Source organism: Athalia rosae, chromosome 1 (assembly GCF_917208135.1).
Source record: "Athalia rosae chromosome 1, iyAthRosa1.1, whole genome shotgun sequence".
NCBI lineage: Eukaryota > Metazoa > Arthropoda > Insecta > Hymenoptera > Athaliidae > Athalia > Athalia rosae.
Genome location: NC_064026.1, coordinates 21,902,345 through 21,924,814, shown reverse-complemented (window position 1 = coordinate 21,924,814; position 22,470 = coordinate 21,902,345). Strand labels below are relative to the sequence as shown.

The window sequence follows — 22,470 nt, the reverse complement described above, 5'->3', positions numbered from 1 at the left end:
GGTATCGATCGCTTTTTCCGAGAGCCTGGCAGACGAAATTACCCGAATTCGATGTGTTACCTAAACATTTGCCTCAGCACTATGGTATATGTATACTCATGTATACCTATGTGCTTATAATTTAATTAAACTGAACGCACGCCACCTAGTCCTGTGGATGTATATCGAGAAGTGGTTGTAAAGCAATTATCCAACCTCTACACCGTACACCGCCGCAATATATTTCTAATCAGTCAGCCGCGACATTTTTCAGTGGTATGAAGTGCTTTTTCACGAGCAATTGAAAAAAGGTCAAAGGCCGCGCGATTGCCAATAACATATCGTCGGAACGAATGCCCGAAATTAAGATATGCCGGGACATTGAAATTGTTCAAGATAAAAGATCGCGTGGTTTTCCTGGATCGTTGGAACCGCATGTATACGCGGTTGAGTAAACTGCGATGACCTGGACCTGCGTCGATGTCTTTGCGGGTAGAAACTGAAAATTCTGAATCCAATACTAATATGCACATAAGTCCGGTGATTCGATTCAGTGGGAACCGAGTAGACCTCTGAAAGGGGTTATCGTATATTTTTGGTCGCGGTTTTTTCACTTCGCTGCATGTATCTCTTGACGGACTTCAAAATGAGTGAAATTAGCCACGCTATTCTATCGGACTTTGATTCGCCCGTGACGATGAGTAGACGGTTTTACATAGCGTAGATTATATCCCGTGCAAAATTAAGGGCAATCACAATCGCCGTTTGGGTGTACGTGAACTTAGAGCTTTGGCTGCTCTACAGAATCGCAGGAAGATCTCATAGATCAGAAGGCTGGGAACCCTAATTCCGGTGATCTCGATTATTTTCATTCGATTTTAATGTTCCGTCGTAACGTGGCGGGGTAACCGAATGTACGGATAATGCTAGAGTTTATGGCACTTAGCCCCTTTAGACTGTACCTACCTCTAACAGCCTGTCCATAGAGATTCTATTATCCACGTTCTGCCCTACATTGCAGCTCGTCTTCCTCGAAGCTTTGTAGATTCGGTATACGTACAGGCGAAGAGCCAGCAGGACAAAACGTAGCAACGTTAAAGGGTTTAATTTAGCGTGGTTGATTGTAGGGTAGAAAATAGTGCACTGTATCAATGTGTAATGGTTCAGAAGACTCCCGGTTATTGGGTACCAACCATTTCACGTTTTGATCTGCCTGTCCATTGTCGCCAGTTTAAATTAAACACAGACCAACGACGGAGATAATATTATGTAAATTCGTCGTTAAGCCTGTCGCCCGACGCTATCTATACCTCTCAACGCTTAAAGATATATACGTACGTACATCCCTACATACCGTCAATTATCAACGGGAACGTCGCACAGCGAATATATCTCTGTAAATCGTCCGCCGAAATGTTCATCGGGATTTTAATGGCACGAATCACGCTCGCTTGGATACATTCAAAATTAACGTATATAGTCGACGATTAATCAAGATTGTGAAATTTTTACTCGATTGTAGCACAAAAGTTTGTTTTTTTCTTCTCCTCGTCAACATTTTCTCAACATTACCTCGTTGACGTATTATCTGCACATGTTAGTACCACGGGGTGGTGACCTGCGAGAAAATCTTCAACGAATCAAAGCCGAAGAAGAAATCAAATTAGATTTGATTTCCTCTTCGTGTATAAATAAAATATTCCGCAATTTGTCCGATGCATGATCAGCGTAACATCTGTAATTGAAATAGTATAGGTAACACTTCGCAGCTTATTGTTAGATAAGTAAAAAGCACCGCGGAACAGCGACAGTGTGCGCAATGGAATCTTTATATATCTTCGAATACTTTGACGTTTCGTCACATACATTTCGCAGATAAGAGGTTGATAACTTTTTAATTGCAGAACGAACGCACGGAAAAAAATCGAGAAATTACGAACGAGATGATCGCTGTAAGCGAAGAGAATAAAAGAAAATAAAGAGCAGGACGGTCAAAAGGTGCGTCGGGTGATCTGACAAGGTAATGAGCCGGTGAAACGGCAATGCGGATGTACCCCACTTGATTGATTGTGAGCGCTTCCCGAGACATATCGCTCTACGGACGATCTGATGACGTTTCTATTCTAATTACGTCATTCATAGGGAATTCCACGATCCATTTGGTAGACAGATATCGATAGAAATTGATAGTAGTATACAGCCCTTCGCTACAACTGTAGCGTTTAAAATTCCACGATAAAGAGATCACTTGGGTGATCGACCACGGAGCGTCATGCCCATACCTGTGTGATAAAAGATTACATTTCATACGACATGGAAGGTATACTATATTCTTTATTTCAAATACGATGTATGTACGTCCCATTGCGTGTCTTACGGATCGATATCAAGTAGCGTATACCAACCTATACGTTAGGTACTTTTCTACGTTGTACTACTTCACTTTTTGTGTACATTTATAACGCGACGTTATATTCCGCGGGAGAATTCGTCGCGGGTAGACGAAACGTCAAGGCTTTCATAATTATATGATGTCTAGGAATTGAAGTATCCAAAAAATCTCATGATATTGATTCGTGTTCGCGATAAAGCGTCTCCGATACACTTGTGTGAGTACATAATTGATGTGTAACCGGTTCAAAGCTTCGCAATGTTGTGGCGGTAGCTGCCCAGAAGTTACTATCCGTATAGGGCAAAGGTTAATCGACAAAAATATTAGGCTAAGTAAATCGCGTCGGGGTATACGGGCACGTGACTCATTTCGCTGACAGAGCTTATACGGCACTCCGAGAAAAGCCGTGCGTCATCGCTGCTTGCACGTGAGCTTATTGTTGGAAATAAAGGTATAAAATTCGAACGACGAGATGAACGGGTCATACACGCGAAAATTAATCCTCTGTGCTTCCCGCTTCGTTGATAACCGTTATTGATTCGACGACATCGAAAGACCGTCGTAGAGTCTGTGCTATGAGATCTTCGATCCGATTGCGAAAAAGAAATTATTGAATAATAGGATGGGGTGGAGAAGAGAAAATGTTGGTTACCGGGGTTATATTACCAGCAGTGTGGGAGGGTGGTACTCTGCTTTTCCTTGACTTTGACGATGCGGGGGGAACGGGGTGAGGGAGGCCTAACTCTGTTATTCGTATGTAGGTAACTACGCCAAATTTAGTTCCTACTTCCTTGGCGCAGCCTGCCTCGAGCAAAGACGTCACAACGACATTCAACTGTTTACCCGACAACCCCTAATATACCCAACCCAACCAAGGCTACGACGCCGGTGTGCCCTCGGTGCCTGGGTTTAATGTTAACGACTGTAGCTGCGGAGTTGATAGTACGTTAATTAAGAGGCCTTTACTGCCTTCGAATCCCGACGCAGTTTGAATTATCCTGTTATCCTCTCCGACCCTGCCACTGGCTTCTCGCACCCCGCTCTCCTTTTGTAGTTACAAATTTCGTCAACGCGAAATATTTTGCTTTCCCCTACGAGCGAGGATATTTTTTAGAAACAGTAAGACTCTCACGTGTCTTCTGTCAATTGAGGCCTATGCCACAATGTGCTGAGCTTGCGCCGCGGTAAATATTCGATTTACTCAGAGAGTATGATCGATAATACCCAGAAACCTGAATTGCTTGAATATTTCCGATACTCTCCGACTTCTCATTTGATACTAAACGCCAATGGCTATATATTTCGGTATATAGAATCTACAGTATTTTTTGAACGAATTTCCGATTGCGATAATAATTTCTAACCGGAAGAAATATTGCGGTACCATCTATTGGAAATCCATGTGCAAAAATGATAAAAAGTAGAAGAAAAATAACATATATGCTTCGCGTAATATTACATGTATGCAGTATATCTAACGATAATTATAGGACGACGGCGTAGCTCTTGGTCGTGCCGATTATAAAATCCTTTTGGAAAGACATTTTTTGCGGTTATCTGAATTATGCATGCGACGGTGTTCAAATTTTCTTCAGCAACTTTTCATCACCCACGTTTTACGATTCATAGTGTTGCACAGTGAGGCTGCAGGTTTTATAATATATACGTATGTATACACTAAAATTTGGTTCAAAAAGCGGGGGCTCTTCACGCGAAAGCCTCACCTAGCGACGACGGTTCTGGGCAAGAAAAGAAGAAAAAACTTCTCGAAGAAAAACCGTTTTTGCCGCGCTGGGTATTTCATTGATTACGACGGAATTTGAGCCCCTCAACTCTCCGTCTGTAACGCACTCCTCCAGTTTTTCATTGGATGCGTTCCTAAATTAGAATTGTATATAAGATGATATGTAAGGTTTCCATACATAGATAGGATCTCGATTCATTTATATACGTCAATTTTTGTGGAAATCCGTATAACTCACCGCTGACGTCATGAGATAATGAATCGATTCGTTCGACGTATATCCGCTAATTGAATTAATTTTTACGTCAACTTTTTCCCCCGTAATTTTTTCGAGATTCCGTTGATACCAGATTTTTCGGATCCCCCTCCATTAACTACGTTGAAATGAAGACGCCCTCGGTATTCTATATCACGTTGGTGCAGTCTGCAGCCTGCGGAGCCGACTTCCAAGCGAAATATACGACGCTCTAAAACACTTACTTATATGTTTTTTGGACGTCAAGCTTCGTGGAGACGCCTACCGACGCCGCCCGTTGCTTTTAATGAGGCGAAACTGTGTTCTATTTACATTCAAAAACCTCGGGACATGTACGCAAGCTGAAATAAATACATTCCACGAAATTACATAGAAACGCGCGCCCTGGCTTACAGGCTCTGAGTATACGGATTTATATTAGAAACTTAAAACCAAAAGCGAAGGCATCCTTCGTCTGGTGATTAAATGGCACCCCGTGTGTAATTCGTTTATTTTGAGCCGTGATGATTGCGATTAATTGTGGTATATAATCATTCTCATCCATTGTAAACGATGATACGTTGGAGAAAATTTTTTCGTAAGCATCAATTTTATCGGCTGTAGAAAATTTTCCCGCAAGCTCATTACCTCGTGTAAATCTCTTACGATCTAACGGGACTAAAATGTTGCTAGTCAGCGTTTGGATTAGTTGAAATAATCGGTGTTTCCCGCAACGAGATTTGTAACTCTTTACCCCGTCGTTAGATCGCAGCAGCTCTACCAAGCGCACGTGCTCTCAACCTCCCCCTTTCGTATCGCCACCCCTTAAGAGCGGTACTTTGACATTCGGCGAACGCATCCGAACATTTCCGAAGTCGTTTACAGCAGCAGCAGCAGCAGCAGCAGCGGCAGCAGGCAGCGCTGATCGAGCGACGCCCTTCCCTGCTGGTTTTTCTCCGCTGGCGCTGTCGCCTTCCCCCGCCAGCGCCCGTATTTTCCCCTTCGTTTTATCCCCACCGTAATACCCGTCCTCGCCTACCGAATGCTGTCAGAGTTGGATGTGCATTCGCGTGGGGCGGGTGTACGCATTGTGGCGACGTTTCGTTTAGCGCTGACCGACGACGCCATTGTTAACCGAGCTTGTCTTACGACCGACGCTCCGTGATTTTGGCTTTTTAATCATTGTGCAGTTGAGATCATACGCTAATAAAACGTCTGATCAAATTCAACATGGACTTTAACGCACGCGGCTATGCCCGATAAATTCCACACTCGTCGCACAGGGCTTTAATAATTCCCGTAGTATCCACCCTTGTCTCGTTACCCTGTTCCTGGTACCGCTGCTGCTGTTCCCGTTCCTGCTGCTCCATCAGGTTTCGTTGCACTCGTCAAGACTCGCTCAGGCTTTTGACAGGTGATACCCGATGGTTGAAGTGTTATTGGAAGGGATAATCCAGGGGGTTGATATCGTCGACCTTTCATAACGTGTACAACGTCATTCAAAGGTTTACAATCGGAGGATAATAACTCGTACGTAATAAACGGTAAATTGGTGCTCCTAGTACTAGTTCTTCGATTTGGTTTTCTAATAGCTGGTTCGTTGGTGTTAGGTAGTTAGTTTAAGCTATAGATTCATAGCTTTACGTATTATTGTCACGTAAAATCTCCGCGCCGGTCTACGAATTGACAAAAGTGTTTTAGTGCAGTGACGGTGTGGCATTATGTGATTGTGTTTCGTTGTGTTTCTAGAGCAGCGACGAATTCAAATATGTCAAGGTCAGTAACTTCCACCACCACTGTTATTACTATTTGTACATCGTCATGTTTGCCTTTACTTACTTACGTACTTCGGATGCTATATTACTTATTTCTATTTCATTAAATTTTGCTCCGACCACCGGCCCGCGAATCGTGTTCTTATCGCGCATCGCGTATTTCATCTGCATTTAATTCGTTGACCGTTGATCACCTTGAACAACAAATATTCCACGCATATTGGCGTTCGCCGTAGTATCCCGATACAACTTTGGATTTATTCTCTACGAGAACCATTCGAATTTAATCTGAAGATCGAGTTGTCTTCACGGTACAAAAAGAATGCTTACACAAAAGAAAAACGACGAGGAGGAAGAAACGTAGGTAGGCGAGGCTATAAAGGAAACGTTGCCTTGACATTGTCAAGGTAACAGAGAATCGGAGTCAGCTACGGGTTCAAAAATCTATTCCGTGCGACTACCTAATCCACTACGCATACACAGCGTTGGCTATATTTTGAATTTTAAGATCTCTAGAAAGCTGTGTAAATAAGCGTTGCAATCACGGTGTACGTGTACGTTGCTTGCTTCTCCATATAATATCTCGTGTCGAAGGAGCGGTAATCATTATTCCGTGGAATCTGTAATCTTAAAGCAGACGCAGAGGCAGACGTAGTCGCGCAGGTATTATAACTGTCTGGTTTGTACAGTACACGCTACGAAGTATGTAGACCGAAAATTGGTAGGAAACGAAGAAAGGCACCCGACCAGTTGGATTCCAGTTCACTCGGGTTTCGGGCAGCAGTGGGCATTCTGCAGGCTTACTACTTGCTCGCCTAACACCTGGCACCCTTGGCATCCTCCGATTTATGGAATTTTTGAATAGAATACCAGATAAATGGCCCTGCGCCGAGACCCCGATGATAGTTGGCTACGTAACGTTGAACGAGATAAATGTAAATCATCGTTATCGGGCAACTGTTTTAATGCCTTGCTCTGAAAAGGAGAAAAAAAAAGCAAATCTTCGAACCGTCGTTGCGATTTCTCTGCAATTCGGAATACGTTATATCATCACATTTACAGTGTGATATACGTGGTTGATGGTTTCCGTGATTTTGCGGTATAAAGTACGTGAAAAATGATCGCCCTTGCGTACCGAAGGTTTGTAATTCCGAATCCTAAATCGTGGAACTCGTTACACGCAGCGATACGTGCGCTGAAGTGGAGAATAACAAAAAGTTATGCATAACAAAACACCGAGATTTGAAATAATGGCCTGATAAGCGATTTGATAATTGAAACAAGCTATACATGTATACAAGACTCACCGCAATTCCACATCTATTTACATATTTCGGCAATAACTTCGCTGCCAATATTATTTCAAACTCCCCATACCGAGTATCGTTACCTGCGCGTTATATGAATAAAATTAAAGAAATTAATGGAAATAGACAAAAAAACAATTGTAAAATGAAGAACCTAACAGAATTGCGAAACGAGAGCAGCTGTGATGGTGCGAATACACCTGAACGAAGGAAAATTCCTCTTTCTGAAACCAGGCGATTGTTTGTTTAGCGGTAATTAATACCGTTACGGAATCAAATATAATTTGAGTTGCCGCTAAAGAAAATTTCCCTTTTTCTTACTTCTCTTCCCTCCATAACCATCTCTTTTTTTTTTTTTCTCTTTCACCCACTCATCTCGCGTACACCCACTCATTGTCAGAGATGGGAAAACTGCTCTCACCCCGACGTCTTGCCTACGAACACCCGGAGACCCGACGAATGCCGCTGTACAGGAGTTGATTATTTTTTTTCTCTTCCTCGAAGGTCCATCCGTGAACACGATGACCGGTGTACTGTACAGCTGATCGTCTTTTACCAAGGATTGTAGGAAGCGCTCAGCTGGACGCTAATTATTTTCTAAAGCTACTCAATCCCCTCAATAACTAACGCGAGGAACACTTTCGAATAATTTTGAGTTACCTGTTGTCAGAGCAATGGAGTCGGAGTCGGAGTTGTACGGATTATAGAAGATGGGGGAAAAAGACGACGTCGAATCAGTCAAAGTCCGTCGTCTTGAGATGTAACGGCGTTGAAGAAAAGACTTCTCGTTATTTCCAACACTCGTATCGACAATTTGTTTCTCCTTTACTACCTGACCTGAATTTTCTAATGAAACTCCCTCCGCGAAGGGTGTTTTCACGTGATAAAATCACCCGTCACTGTCAACGGTAACGGTTAATTTAACGAGCGGTCGCAGAGCAGTTATAAGAAGCAAAAAAAAAAAGGAGAATAATTCGGTAAAATTGAATAAATGCTAATTAGGCAAACTTGTAAACCTTCTCGACAGGTTACAGCTTCCGGAGGTTTAATATATGTTTCGAGAAAACGCGGTAATCCTGTTCAACGCATTCAACTCTGGTTATTATAACCATATTTTACATCATCGTAACACGCGTAATACCTTACTCACGCTGGAATGTCGGCGTTGAATTTTAGCTGCGGTACTCGCTGCCTTTCTTTTTTCAACCTCGCGTTGAGTTTTGCGAACTAAAATTGAGAAATTTATCAATTTTCAGATCGTTGTATAATATCTGTTTTCAAGCTGGAGGAATTTTTCGCTCGTTTTCCAATTTTCTCAAATTGAATCCCCACCACAGTTGAATTATCCCATTATTTGGTAAATTTATTGGATCTTCATCTGTATAATATCGCAATACTTCGGCAGACAAATTCCTGTGGTTTTTGCTTATACCAGAGCTAATCAAATACGTGTTTTTGGTATTAAATACGCGCATGTATAATAATAGTATCACTCTCGGTATCACACAAATATATACGCTGTACCCACATATTAAAGTATTAGGCTCACCTATAGGTACGTACAAGCTGCGCTGTGTACTATTCAACATACATGTATATCTATATGTATACTTTATTCATTGTCAGTACGATAGGTTTACTGGCATCGCAACTGTTCAACGACCCAAATTTATCCGAAATTCTCGTTATTTTGTCTGTGCAAAGAATTCACGGCGTATAAATAGCTGCCGATGTGTGATTATCTTAAATATGTATCACATACGCTGTAATTGTCGGTGATTTGTTGAATATCCGCGGCAGGTATATATTAATTAAAGTAAATAGTAATTCGTGATAACGGTTGCGAAAACGTTCATCAATCTCTTTTGATTACAATTCTGAATTTTTCTTACCCTCTTGTAATCATTTCTTATTATTGGAAAATGATATGGATAAACAAATTAAAGAGAGTTATAGAAAATCGCTCGACAGTAGAAGGGAAATGACTGTATGGCTAAGTATACCCATCGTTATCGGATTATAAGGCCGGGTTGATATTGATATTTTACCTGCAGTTATACCATACCTGCAGTTCTCTTCGTTCAGGTTGCACCTACTCAGTCGAGCATACGTGGTCCGACCTACTTCATAACTTGCCATTTTTCACCCTTCAGGGCTTGCGTTTCTAAAATTACTACTATGGAGTGAAAGAGCGCTCAGGTTCATGGAGGTGGTACAGTCATGCAGTCTGCGAAACCAGTGCGGAGGTTTATGCATCTTTTTTCTTGCTGATTTCGATTTTTTTTTCGCATAGAAATATGCGTGAGAGTATCTTATCCACCCGTTCTTTGAATGTACTTGGCACGAGACTTTACCGAGTCTCTTGATGAGTCATCATTCCGTAACTATTGATTTCTTTTTTTTTCATTCCTACTCACTCCTGTTATTTTATTAACAACAATTGTATGTAACATACGCTTGCAAATTTAATTCTATTCGGTTAGACGCTAGTAAAACCGGAATTTCTCGATGTCGTATGCAAACGTTGAAAACAACCGAGATTGAGAGGGTAATGAACTTTTTTCCCAATCCAGTAATAATTGTCAAATTAGTTGAAACGAAACCTGAGGAGTTCCTTCTAAGTGCTCGAAGGGCACGACGGCGTAGAGAGTACCCTCTGGAATAATATCTGAGGCCCTTTCGTAACTGTTTGTCTCGTTTATATGCGTAACACCAAAAAGGTTCAGGGGGTACGCATCGGAGTGATGAATATATAAAAATATCTGTACACTGCTTTATACAGATGGATTGTGGAAGGCGAATAGCGAATCGGGCTCACGTTAATCGATCTCAGCTCCGCATCGTATGCTAAGCAGAAATCATTCTAATTTGCATTCCAATTTTCATTTTCATTTACATTTACATTTACATGAAGCTAACGCAAATTCGTGAGTGGTCTTTTTGTATCTTCAAGAGTATCCTTCGCGAACACGTTGAACACACCATTTTGACTACGACGTTGATGTGCAGCACTTTTCGCTGCGTTTGCTCTATCTGTGATTTTCTCAGTTTTCCTGCCGTTAAATCGCGGCGGTGAGCTACCCTCAGATGATATTTCACAAAAACACGAAGATCCCGTGAGATAAGGGGCCTGTGAAAACGCGAAATTATTATCGCTAAACGATTTCAGTTAGGCATTCAGATAGCATCGCTTGGCGAATTTCCAGTCCACTCTCCTCCCTCTTCGCTGTCTCTTCTGGCGCGGCGTTCGCGGGCAAGTTCGCAAACTTTCCTCAGCAGCTACGTATAGATGCAAATGATAACGCGAAATGGAAAGCAAAGATCACCGTTGGGATTTCGAACCCGTACCACTCTACCGCCACTATAACGGCTGGTAAACTGGCTGCTTGGCTGCTGGTTCTTTGCTCGCAGGCTTTGCTCGGTTTAGGCTGATACTTGGACCGATACCGCGCTAGTATCAGCTTGCTGCTCTTCTACTATACATAAAGCGAACAGGACTAACCAAGGAACGAGGTGTACGCCCAGCATCCTCCCAAAATTAATTATTTCAGATATTAAGTTCATTTGGTTAATTAAATAAGCGCTTATGGTTAATAAACTCTCGAGATCGTTCGGTCAATTCCGTTGCAATATAGTAGTTCGGAGATAACTGTCTGCTCGACGACCATCTCCCGTGTATAGGTACGGGTTCACTATTTACCTAAGGGAGCTTTCATCCCGCTGGTAGGATTACACCGAAGGCACGATTCCTTCCTTCCGGCTTTGAATTGATAATATCCGGTACGCCACGAAATTATTTCAGGGTCTTGCGAGCCCGATGAATAAGACCTTCGATAAACATAAGGAAAGTTATCCGCACCGACGACGACTAGGACCTTATCTCATACATACGCTTGACGTGTATACGTAGCGATTCCACCTCGGAAAATCGCTGATCTGATGGAACAGGTCGAGTAGTTGATCACGGTAACCTAGACCCGTATACACCTCCCTCATACCTTACCTGCCGTGCGCACGTACTCCGGTAATCTCCGGCATGCGAAATAACCCAAGTATAAGCGAAGCCGAGCAGCAGTTGAAGCGAGCGATGTAAGCGAAGTTCGTCCACGCGCGATGAGTCGTGAAACTTATGCCGTCGCGCCTCCGTACCAAACCGCATCAAACTCTCTCCCGCAGCAGTTTCTTCAAAGTTAACGTAGAACCGACGTAGGGTCGGAACCGAAACCGGAACAAAAATGGTCGGACGTGTACTCGTACTCGCAAACGTCGCGTCACCTCTTCGTCACCTATCACCCACTCAAAGCTGCCGTTTCTTTTCTCCTCATCCATACTTTTTTCATTTACATGTTTTCTTTTGATTTCGATCCCGTTGGGTGGACCGAGATAACTCGAAGGTATGAGATTTGATCTAAATCTAGATCAATGCTTTCAATTTCTTTTTTTTTTTCATCTTAAGTAAGTATGAGGTGAAATATGGATTGTGGGGGCTCTTGGAAGCGAGGAAGAACGAACTTCTAGTTATTGCTTTTTTTTTCAATTTTGGATTACACCAGATACGTATGCATGTATACGCAGATATTACGAACCTCCTGAATTTCATCAATCTTCATTCATGGTTGGGGTTATAAAACATTTCCGATTATTTGTACCGTCGTCAGATATGGTGACGCGTCGCAGCTGCATTGTACAAGTTTCGGACAATAAATCTGCGTAGCTACTTGCGTCAACGCCTGTCAAAGCAAGTACCTAATATCGATCGTACAGCTATAATATACCAAATTTTGAGTAAAAATTCGTCACGGTATACGGAGCGTGGACTGCAGTTGGCAAGTGTCATACGACACTTGACAGTTTGTTGGCTCCGCCTACTACCACCGCCCTTCACCCACAATACCGTTCACCCTTCGTCCCCTGCACCTTTGCATCGCTATACCGCGCCACCTCTTCGCCAGAGGCATACGTCGGGGCGCGACCACAATGACAGATATTAAGCCTCCTATTTACGTCCTAAGTCAACAGAGCGTAGAATTCCATTTTATTGCTAGCCCTGGTCCAGCCAACGGTGGCTTCTCTCATTCGCCGCATGTATGTAGGTACGCTTTCACGTATACGCGAGCTTTCCACGCGGCTCTGTCGGACTGGATCTGATACGCCGCGCATTCGTATTTATGAACGTATGAGTATTTCTCATATGTCCGTTTAGGGAGCGTCGAGCTGCGAGGGGTACGTGGACTACCGCAGGCTGTCAATTTCGCTCAATAAATGATAGTTGACAAATATTATTAGAGTTTCCATCGTCCGTAGGTCGTGGGTCGTGTTATTAGCTTACGTCATGGTTCCCCGCAATGTTTACAATTTTACCGCGGTGCAGTCGCGATGATCGTGCAGAAAACAAAGAAAAACTAAATCACGAAATATATGGTTTTTATGTGACCTACAACCCGACAGACTTGAACAGATTTCGTAATTCGCTCCAGTGCGAATCGATCGGACGAGGTGGAATTCGTCGAAACCAATATCAAGTGCCTATTGATTTTCACGTAGCGAAGATCGCGTTACAAAATTTTCGACAACCAAAAATTTGCAAAATCCAAAAAACGAAGCTTGAATTAACGTCGCCTTCGAAATCCCTAATGTCGACACTGTACCTACATAGGAAGCATCGCGACAAAAATATACTAATTTTTGCGAGATCGATGGAACTGAGGAGAATAACTTCTTTTTTTTTTTTCTTCTCTTAAAGAGAATTGCAAGTATCGTTAGCGGATACCGTTAGAATTACAACGAGGAAAATATTATTTTATTCAGTTCAGATAATCCTCCAGAGTGTCTGCAGATATGGCTGACACATCCTACGCACTTATACGCATATATGCAGCGTATTTGATGATCGTATAACTTTTTTCTCAAAAGAAAGACGGGTCTGTCTACAAACGCGTATAATAAATCCCTGTCCCTCGCGCTTCTTCGGGGTTGGTGAAATGACCTCTGAGATTTGAATCTGTCCACTGCAAAGGAATTCGCCAAAGCGCGAGACATTCAAATTGCCTTCGGTCGTACCTTATACCACGTACACTATACACAGATGAACGTGTACCTTTGATGACGAAAAATTTCTGCAACAGATCTCCCCAATTTTGACGCTGACCGCATCTCAAATCCATTCAAGCGAATCCATGGAGCCAGTGACTTAGATGTAAATAGGAAAAGGTACCGAGAAGATGGTGGTGATTTTGCTGCGGTTCTCATACCCATAGGTGCACGCTGCTTCTCACATGTTACAGCATCTCCATCTCGTTCCTTCATTCCCCCATCCCCCGTGGTCCTCGTCTCCCTTTATCTGTATTCCCATCCCTGGCCAAGTCCCTGCCTTATCCGCCCACGGGTATAGGAGCTTCTTTCCGTTTTTCGATCGCGTTTGAGGGGGGCGAATACCGCCGCGTGTATGCGTGTATAAGGTAGCGGTAACAAACGTAGGGGATGGCGACGCGGCGATGCAGGCAGCTATTCAGGGTTTAGTCAACCGACCGACAGGGGCAGCATCGCCTCTTCGATCTTTAGGCATGACGCAGATCAGGTTTAACACGAAACGAGGAAACTCATACCCCGATACACGGATAAAACGCACCCCTTGTTACACCACTCCGTATAATACACGGTTCCGGTACTTGTACTGTGGTCGTTGGATGCCGCTGCACGCGATCCAAGCTGATTATACGTATATCGTCAAAGGACTCCGTTGATTATCTCCTAAATTATTCGCATTTCCAGATAAAGTAACTTGGCGCAATTGTCGAATCGAACCCTTTTTCCCTGTGGATCATGAACTTGTTTTTCATGTCGATGATTTTAGAATTGTTGTTAAACATTCATTTTTCCCACCTGCGAGGGGTTTAAAAACGTACTTGCTGCTTCTCGTCTGTTTATCGCCTGGCTCTTGCAGGCGTTGAGATGAACGGTAAGTTATACAGTGCCCAGTTGTATGTACGTACACTTGGTTGCACCATAAGTGATGTAGTTGGGCATTACGCGATTAGATTTAGGTTGGCACGAAATATCCCTAGGGGGAATTTCACAGCACCGCACATCAGAAGCGGTGATCGCGAGCGGTTCGATCATCGATCGTCCGTAAATTTTCACTAGGGATATTTTGTGCCAACTTAAATCTAATCGCGTAATGCCCAACTACATCGCTTATGATCAAGCCAAGTGTACGCACGTATAACGATCTAGGTAGCGTACCAGATTCTATGTGTACGTATACGTAAATTTACACACCTGCCACTATATGAAATGCATGTATAATACCTTGCATCCTGATGCCAGCTGAAACTTCTCAATGCTTAATTAGTCGCAACTCGCAACTCACGACGATGTACGCGATAATTAAAGTTTATAATACGTACGTACGTATTTCAGTGTACAGAAGTACGTATGCACACTGTAATATACGTATACTTCGTTCATACGTACGAGAGTTTCAGCAAGATATAGCTGCAGAACGCAATTCAGTAACATGTTTTTCAATTATTTTATCCGTCCCCCTCTATGACCGTGGAAGAAAAATGAAATAACTCATTTGAATAAGTAATTAAACCAGATGATTAAATGAGTGCAGATAACATTATAAACTAGTCAACCACATCAGTCGATGACCATTCACCAGATTCTATCAGTTCTACATAGGTATATTCAATGCGTGACGGTAGACACCATAAATCAAGCTAGATAAGTTCGTGTAAGGAACTCGAAAAATCAGAGGATGCATAATACCATGGACTCGTACCATACGCGTTGCGTGAAATCGGGTGGGGTGAAATATGAGTGCATAAAAAAAAAGGATACGCCCTCGGAGAATTTAGAGGAATACAATTATAAGGTCTGAAGAAGAAAACGAGAACATTGAAGAAGAAAAAAAAAAAAAAGAACCAATCTCGGATGCAATATGATAAAAAGTGAGCGTAACTGGTGTATAATATAGTTAATGTTTCTGAGGGTGTTTTTCGTTTGTGTTTCAGGATGCAGGGATCGGTGCATCGTAAAGGGCGTCGCGGGAGCGCCTTTGTAGTGCCGGAGTTACTACTACTGTCGCTGCTACTGGCTGTCGGTCTACCCCTCGCAAACGGTGAGTCATTTTTGTATAATACCGAGGCTGTACGAACGGCATCGACGTCGCTCGCGAGACTCGGGAACTAGGGAACTCGGCCCTACGACCCACCCCATATTCGGGTAGGGTGGTTTTCTAGGGATGAAAATTTCGCAGTGGTGGTGCAAGGAGCAAATAATATTGAGAATGCTGTGGATATGTACACCGAACCGCGAATTCTACGCTCACGCATACATCGTACGACGTACGCGTGTATACCTATCCCTTATACATGTGTGCATGCGAAAAGCAGATTTATATATTCCCGCAGTATATATGCTTCGTAATTTATTTACCCGTAATACCTCAATGGGGCGAAATTCTGATCAAAGTTACTCCGACAGACGGGGACGACTGTCCCGTCATCCCAGAATCGGGGACGTTGTTTTAGTGAAAATACAAAACAAGGATGAAGAAATGCGAATGCAGATACAAAAAAGAAAGGGGCGCACCAAACGACGAAATAACCGATTTGAAGGATTTATGCGGTGCGACGATGTATCATATTTCTCAATTTTGCTAGTCAAAATCAACGGGGGGTTCTTTTTTACCCTTCATGGTGTGCAGATATATTCCAACGCTTCGCAATTACGAAGGGGATCTAATTAGTGTAATAAATGTACATATCATCACCTGATAATACCTTAAAGAGTGAAAATTTTCAACGCGCAGCTTTATACGGTTACACACTCCGGTGTAATTCCAGCGGATGAAAGACGATATGTGTATACCTCAGGTCGAGTCCCTATTAGACCAAGTCAAACCCTCTTACAACCGTTCCACCCCTTTAGCTCATCGTTTCCGCACACGTATACATCCGTTTCATATCCTTCGCTTTTCCGCCCCTCGCGCAGCCTTGCCCCGCAAGGTTTCCATTCATACGCTTATGGTTTTACGAAGGGTAGCTGGTTTTATACATATAGGCGACAACGTTATACGTACGGTGCAGCATTCACTTGTCAACTATACGTTCGTACAAACCTTTGTACTTGTACGTCGGTGCCCCGATGTAAATCCTGTCTGGATACACGCGTATAATCAAGGTCAAGATCATCTCGCGATTCAAGTTCTGCAACCGGCTCGTGACGAAAGAGTCTTCCGTATACACGGATTACAACCGCGCGAACATCCCAACCGTTGTGGAATTGCAAGATTATTTCTTCAATAAGCTTTTCCTATTGTTCGCCTTTCTGTTCGCGGAACAATTGCGGTAAGAACATTGGGACATCGACAAATCGATTGAATGTTATTTCCGGTTATCGTTACGTCTCTGATTCATCGATTCCCCACGCATATACATATATATATATACGTATACATGTGTGAGGATGAATTTTATTTTCGGATCTTCAAATATGAACGGTGTATTAACGCGAAGACTATACGCGCGTAACACACACATGGATGATGTGAACAGGCATGGTGGCTGGTGATAAATACCCTTTCGTCGGTATACTTCGGAACGGGTGAAGGGCGCGGGCGTATATATACGCTAGCAGATAAAGATCCCGAGGGGTCGCGAATCCCTTTTTATTCACGGAATGTGCGCATCTCGTTTCATCCCCGAACGACTGTCATGTAGCTATATACGTACGAATGTGCATGTGTATAGTATGTTCAGTTCCTCTGTGCTTCCAGAGAGTATCGTACATGTATATATGTATATAAGGCCAGTAGGCCACCGAGAAATCATGTCGTGTGGCGAGCACGTGAAACGTTTTTGTATGTCTACTACACCGTTTCATACATATACTATTTATATACGTACCAATATATACGCATAACTACATTTTATCGCTATATATCGACGACGCTCCCTGTTTAACATTCTCTGCATTATATACCGCGGGATCTCGTAGCAACCCTGAGGAGTGCGCGATGGAGTCTCTGGTCCCGTATGTTGACCAAACGTACGGTTCAGATATTGCGTAACGGCGAATATATTCCATAAAACAAATTATGCGCCAATCGATCATTTTGATATTAATTAGCATGCGAAGTCTGTACATACCTCATCGGTAGCAATGCGGTTTTTTGCTAAATACATCTACGATTCAGATTTACTTTTTCGAAATTCGAAGATTTCGTTTAATTCAATGTGTGCAGTTCAAAGTAGTTCGACTTGTCTATCTGGAGAGCTTATACAAAAAAAAAAAAGAAAAAAAAAAAAGATTTTTCCAGCTCAACGATGTTACCGAACGTAAAGTTTGAAAAATTTAGAAACATCGAGAGTTTTACAGCCATTTCTGATTCGCTCCCGTCGTCAGCTGGAACAGAGTTTTGAAAAAAGAATTGATGAAAGAAAAAATCCACATGCATCGGACCCTGATCAAGTTGACATGAAATGTTTCGTATTGTGCACGGACTATGCAGCGAGGGTTCGGGGGATTTGCAGTCGATGAGGATGATTGAAGGGTCGGTATGAAAACGTTGGCAAAGCTCTGATAGAAAACTGTGCTAACACCGTTGCTTGCATTATTCAATCCTTTGAGTGCTAAGTTTTGAAAAGATTGAGTTGATGTAGTATAGGTAGGTAGTAGTACGTACACCTATAACCGTTTGCTTTCTTTGCTTCCGGAGCTTTTTCAAGTTCTGCACCCTGAATGGCTCTGTAACTTAACTTTCATCTCGAAGGAAAAGTGAACTACATACAAGCGAACATCTTAAACTTAATATCAAAAGCTGTAAGATTTCTAAAGTATTATAATATAGGTACCTATGCGTAGTAAGTTTCGAAAATTGCCTTCGTTCGCAATTTATAAGCCTTGGAGAGAATACGTTAAATTGGATAAACGATCATCGTATGAAATCGAGGAAAAAAAAATCTTGTACGTATGGGACGTGCGGATCTGCTACAGCTCCACCGGCCGTTTCGGCTTAACCGCGGCGTGACTATAAAACAGATACTTGAGTCACCACGGTACAAAAGTCAGTCGAGCGGTCGTTTTTTCTTTTACTTTTCCTTTTTTTTTTTTTTTGCCGATCGATTGCTCGCGTGTAGAGTCTCTATCTCTAGTGCGTGTAGCGTTTGCGTGTAATCGAGCAACTACGACCAAATGTCTCCTAATGCTGATATACCTGCGACTCTAATGTTGGTGATAACTTTATTTTTCACTTTGATTGTTTCTTATCGGCTTGGTTGATCGCGAAAACATATTTTTTTTTATTTATTTATCAAATCGTTTTCTTTCTCGTGCTTTTCATTTATTCTTATTTATTTTTATCCATCGCGCGTCTGATCTTGTACTCCAAATATGTTGCGAAATTCAATCAGCAAATATCAAATATTCTTGTCCGATTATAAGTTGAGATGGCAAACAAATGAAAAATTCGTAACGTATGTATAACTGAACATTGCTATGCAGCGCGGGCGTGCATGCCAGTCTTATTATTAAGGAAGAGAAAAAACTAGCATCTTCATGAACGTAATAGTTTAATCATCCATCTGCCTATACGGTTTCGTGTTCTGTTCATATCGTACGCGTAACTGCAGTCCGTGATTTAATGAGATAGTTAAGAAACGAAGTAAAGAGAAATAGAATAAATAAAACAAGTTCACCGAAAGGATGGGCCCTATAGCTACTCTAACGTCGAGAGTGTCAACGTGCATGGTGTGGTTAAAGCCACTTAACACCCGACAATGTATTTCAATTAGCAAGTTTACGATGTTAAAACCCTATTTTAACGCTGCAATAGTTGCCCAACTTTGTGGGATATACGTGGATATAAAAAAAAGATTCGAAGTAGAAAAAAAAAAAATCAAAAGATAAAGGGGGTTTTTTTTTTTTTTTTTTTTTCAAAAAAGAGCAGCAAAATAAAAGTTAAATTTTCCAAACTAATTTAATGTATAGTCTGCCCTGCACCGTTGTTCACCTAGTCGTAAAAAGTAATACACGCTCTTATCAGAATTTTCATTATTCTATGCATACTCGGTTTTTGTTAAATTTTTTCATTTTACAGCGAACATAATTATTACGATAATAATGAAATGGTAACTCGTAACTCGGTTCCTCACGTGTAATTATGATAACTTTATAATGAACGTGATCTCTAGTTTTTGGTGTATCATATAGGTATAAGTTACACACAGTATACGTTACAAATCGCAAAAAATTTTTCTCTTCTCTATTAAACATAGGCACTCGTATATGTACATATACATGCGACTACGCGATAGGTGTGTTTGCAATAGACAAGCTTTGTAAAACGGGCGAATCGATGTCAGTCGCGCGTCTAACGTTACTCAAAAGCCGGTTTTCAATTACGCAACGTGAACTTGAGGTGTTATACAGCTAAGTACACCTGACTCGGGCATAACCTATTAATTTATTTCTTACCCTTTGATAAACGAAACACTTGATATCTTCGCCGGGTCGAATCTCTCAAGTGTCGCGATACTCGTCTTTAATTATATACGTATACACGACTTGACTCGATAAAAATACCCCGCACACTCGCTTTCAACTTATTTTCTGATTATGTTCCACGGTGCACAACTTGGTATACTTCTAATGCTATACCTGACCAGACCTTGTGTCTCTACCTACATAACTTCTAGGTATGTTCCATGTATAAAGGATATGTGGGCACGGATCCGGACTGCTGCTGGTCCTGCCGGCCAGAGTCACGGCCTTATACGTGTATAGGTCGCCGTTTGTATTAGCAATTCTGGGCGCGTCCGAGAAAACGTCGTCCCGACGGTTCGCGCTCCCTTCTTCCCCTCGCTCCTTCGCCCTGCATCCCATTCCTCGGTTCGTTCCTTCGTACCTTAGCTTTTTCGCCCGTCCTTTAACTCGCAGCCGTGGCGTCCGACCGTGTTTTTCTCTCCGCTAAAGTAGTTTGTCAAGTCTCCGAGGTTCTCAAATACGGAGCGATCTTCTTTCGAGAACTCGTACCGCGGGGGCATCCGGGGTTAGTCACGACGCGTAGTAAAGGTACGTGCGCGCATACCTGGATAGTGCAAGTTTTATAGCTATGAAATGATAAAAGGAGATAAAAGGAGAATATAAACTCTGATGTACGCGGGGGAACGAGAGAAGTGCAACGGAAAAATTGCCATCCGAACAACGTTCGCTACCCAGCACCGCGTGGAACTCGTACTATATTTTTCTGCTGCATCCGTAAGGCACCGAGGAATTTCATTCGAACCCGTCGCGAACCAGGTGGATATCTTCCACGGAAGAACAGGTCACGTATATAGACCGAGCCCAACCGTACTAATTCCGGAAATCTGAAGCGGAAGAAACGGTCGATCGAAATTATTCACAATCTAACGTGGTAGTAGGATGATTGAATTAGTGTTTTGGAACAGAACGACGTATTCGCACAGACGTAGGGCGAAACATCGAACGGATTCAAATGTGTCGTTAGGTGAAAATTGCGACGTGCAGGGTAATATCCAGACGATATTTGCAGCAGTCTGCTTCATAGCGTTGATGAAATAAAAGTCTGCTCGAGGGTGACGTTAATAATAACACCAGCTGCAGCTGCCATCTTACATAATCAAAAGCTGGCATGTGGAGAGTAATATTGCTGAATGTACTGGTGGAGATATGAAGATCCTCGAATACGATTGTAGCACCCTCATAATTGTAACCTTGGTATATTAAGGAGCTCGGAAACTCTTCCACTCGAAGCGTTTGCTATGAATTTCGTATTGTCGACATACTTGTTACATCGCGTGAACCTTTCCCGAAATGTTAACGTCGATTCAATTTTTACGTTCAACTGCAAGCGATGTGCGTCGTACTATAAATATCAATTAGTACAGGTATTCTACGTTTTTAGTTGCAATTCTAGTGTTACGCATGTCGTACATCTGTGCGCGCAATACGGACGAAGCGAGTAGATTATCCAGATAGCTGAGCGGAGAGTGTACGGTGACAGACGATCACCCTCGAGTCAGATTTTCTGAGATATGGAGGATTTCGCGCGAGAGTGGAACCTTCATCAAGGAGGAACTCGCACAATCAGTAGGATGCAGGGAAAGGGCGGGGTCGGAGGATTCGGGGCTGGAGGAGTGTTCTTTGATTGTGGATATTTGTCTCTTTCCTCGGTCTGACCCCTTTGCCAAAATCCCGGGCAGAGTTCTTTTCTACTTTACCGCTGCCTCTGCTCAGGATACACCCTTTCCACGAGAAACTGGGAAACGAGCTTGACGCCAACGTTGGTCTTTCTATTTCTCATCCCGCAGAGCTGAACTTATATCTCTTCTACCCCCGCCCGCCCGCCCGCCCGCCTCTCCCCCCCTGTTCTCCGCGGGGACTGAGTGGATCGTAGACAGTCGTTCGAAAAGCAGATCGTGGCATTTGTATCCATTTGCCGTTATGGGTCAGACGGCTCCGAAAACCTTCATATGTGTACACGTTACGTACGTACACGCAGTACCACATCTAGCACGGCGTTGCGTCGAGACGAGATTTAAGTCTCGCGGGGCCTAGCCTGCAGTCACCTACTAACATCTCTTCCGTATAAAACACACCCCTACTGCGACAAACGAACGCGTCGAAAATTCGCCGGATTTCCGACGTCGTTCCCCTTGTTTCTACGAACGAACAGCAGGCGTCGCGACGCTTCCGCTCTGCAGTATTCTTTATACCTCTGACTCTTCTTTTTTCATCCAGCGTATCTGAGAGTTTGTGTTACTTCGATTTTCGAATTTATAACTATATCGTGTAGAGTATCCATGTCCCGAATCTCGAGATTTCCTGGATTAAATGGGATGCGGAACGGAGGATTGAATTTCCTTCACATCCCGCGGCGTGTCGTCGGGAAAAAAAAACCAATTTAATTGGACACGTGAATTAATGAATCTGGATGGGGTCCATCCGGATGAAAATACGCTCATAGAATGATGGATTCTAGAATAGAGGGAGTCCCCTTTTTTGCGCCA

General features: G+C 42.8%; 1 protein-coding gene across 1 annotated transcript in view; it reads left to right on the top strand.

Annotated features, from left to right (window-relative positions):
* Window positions 1–5,390: 5,390 nt before the first annotated feature.
* Window positions 5,391–22,470, top strand: part of LOC105691407 — a 133,797-nt gene continuing 116,717 nt past the window's right edge. Inside the window, exons 1-2 of the mRNA XM_012409861.3 lie at window positions 5,391–6,126; window positions 15,451–15,557. Of these exons, the coding sequence (XP_012265284.2) occupies window positions 6,119–6,126; window positions 15,451–15,557 (115 nt within the window). The 5' untranslated portion in view covers window positions 5,391–6,118. The remainder of the gene's footprint in view (window positions 6,127–15,450; window positions 15,558–22,470) is intronic.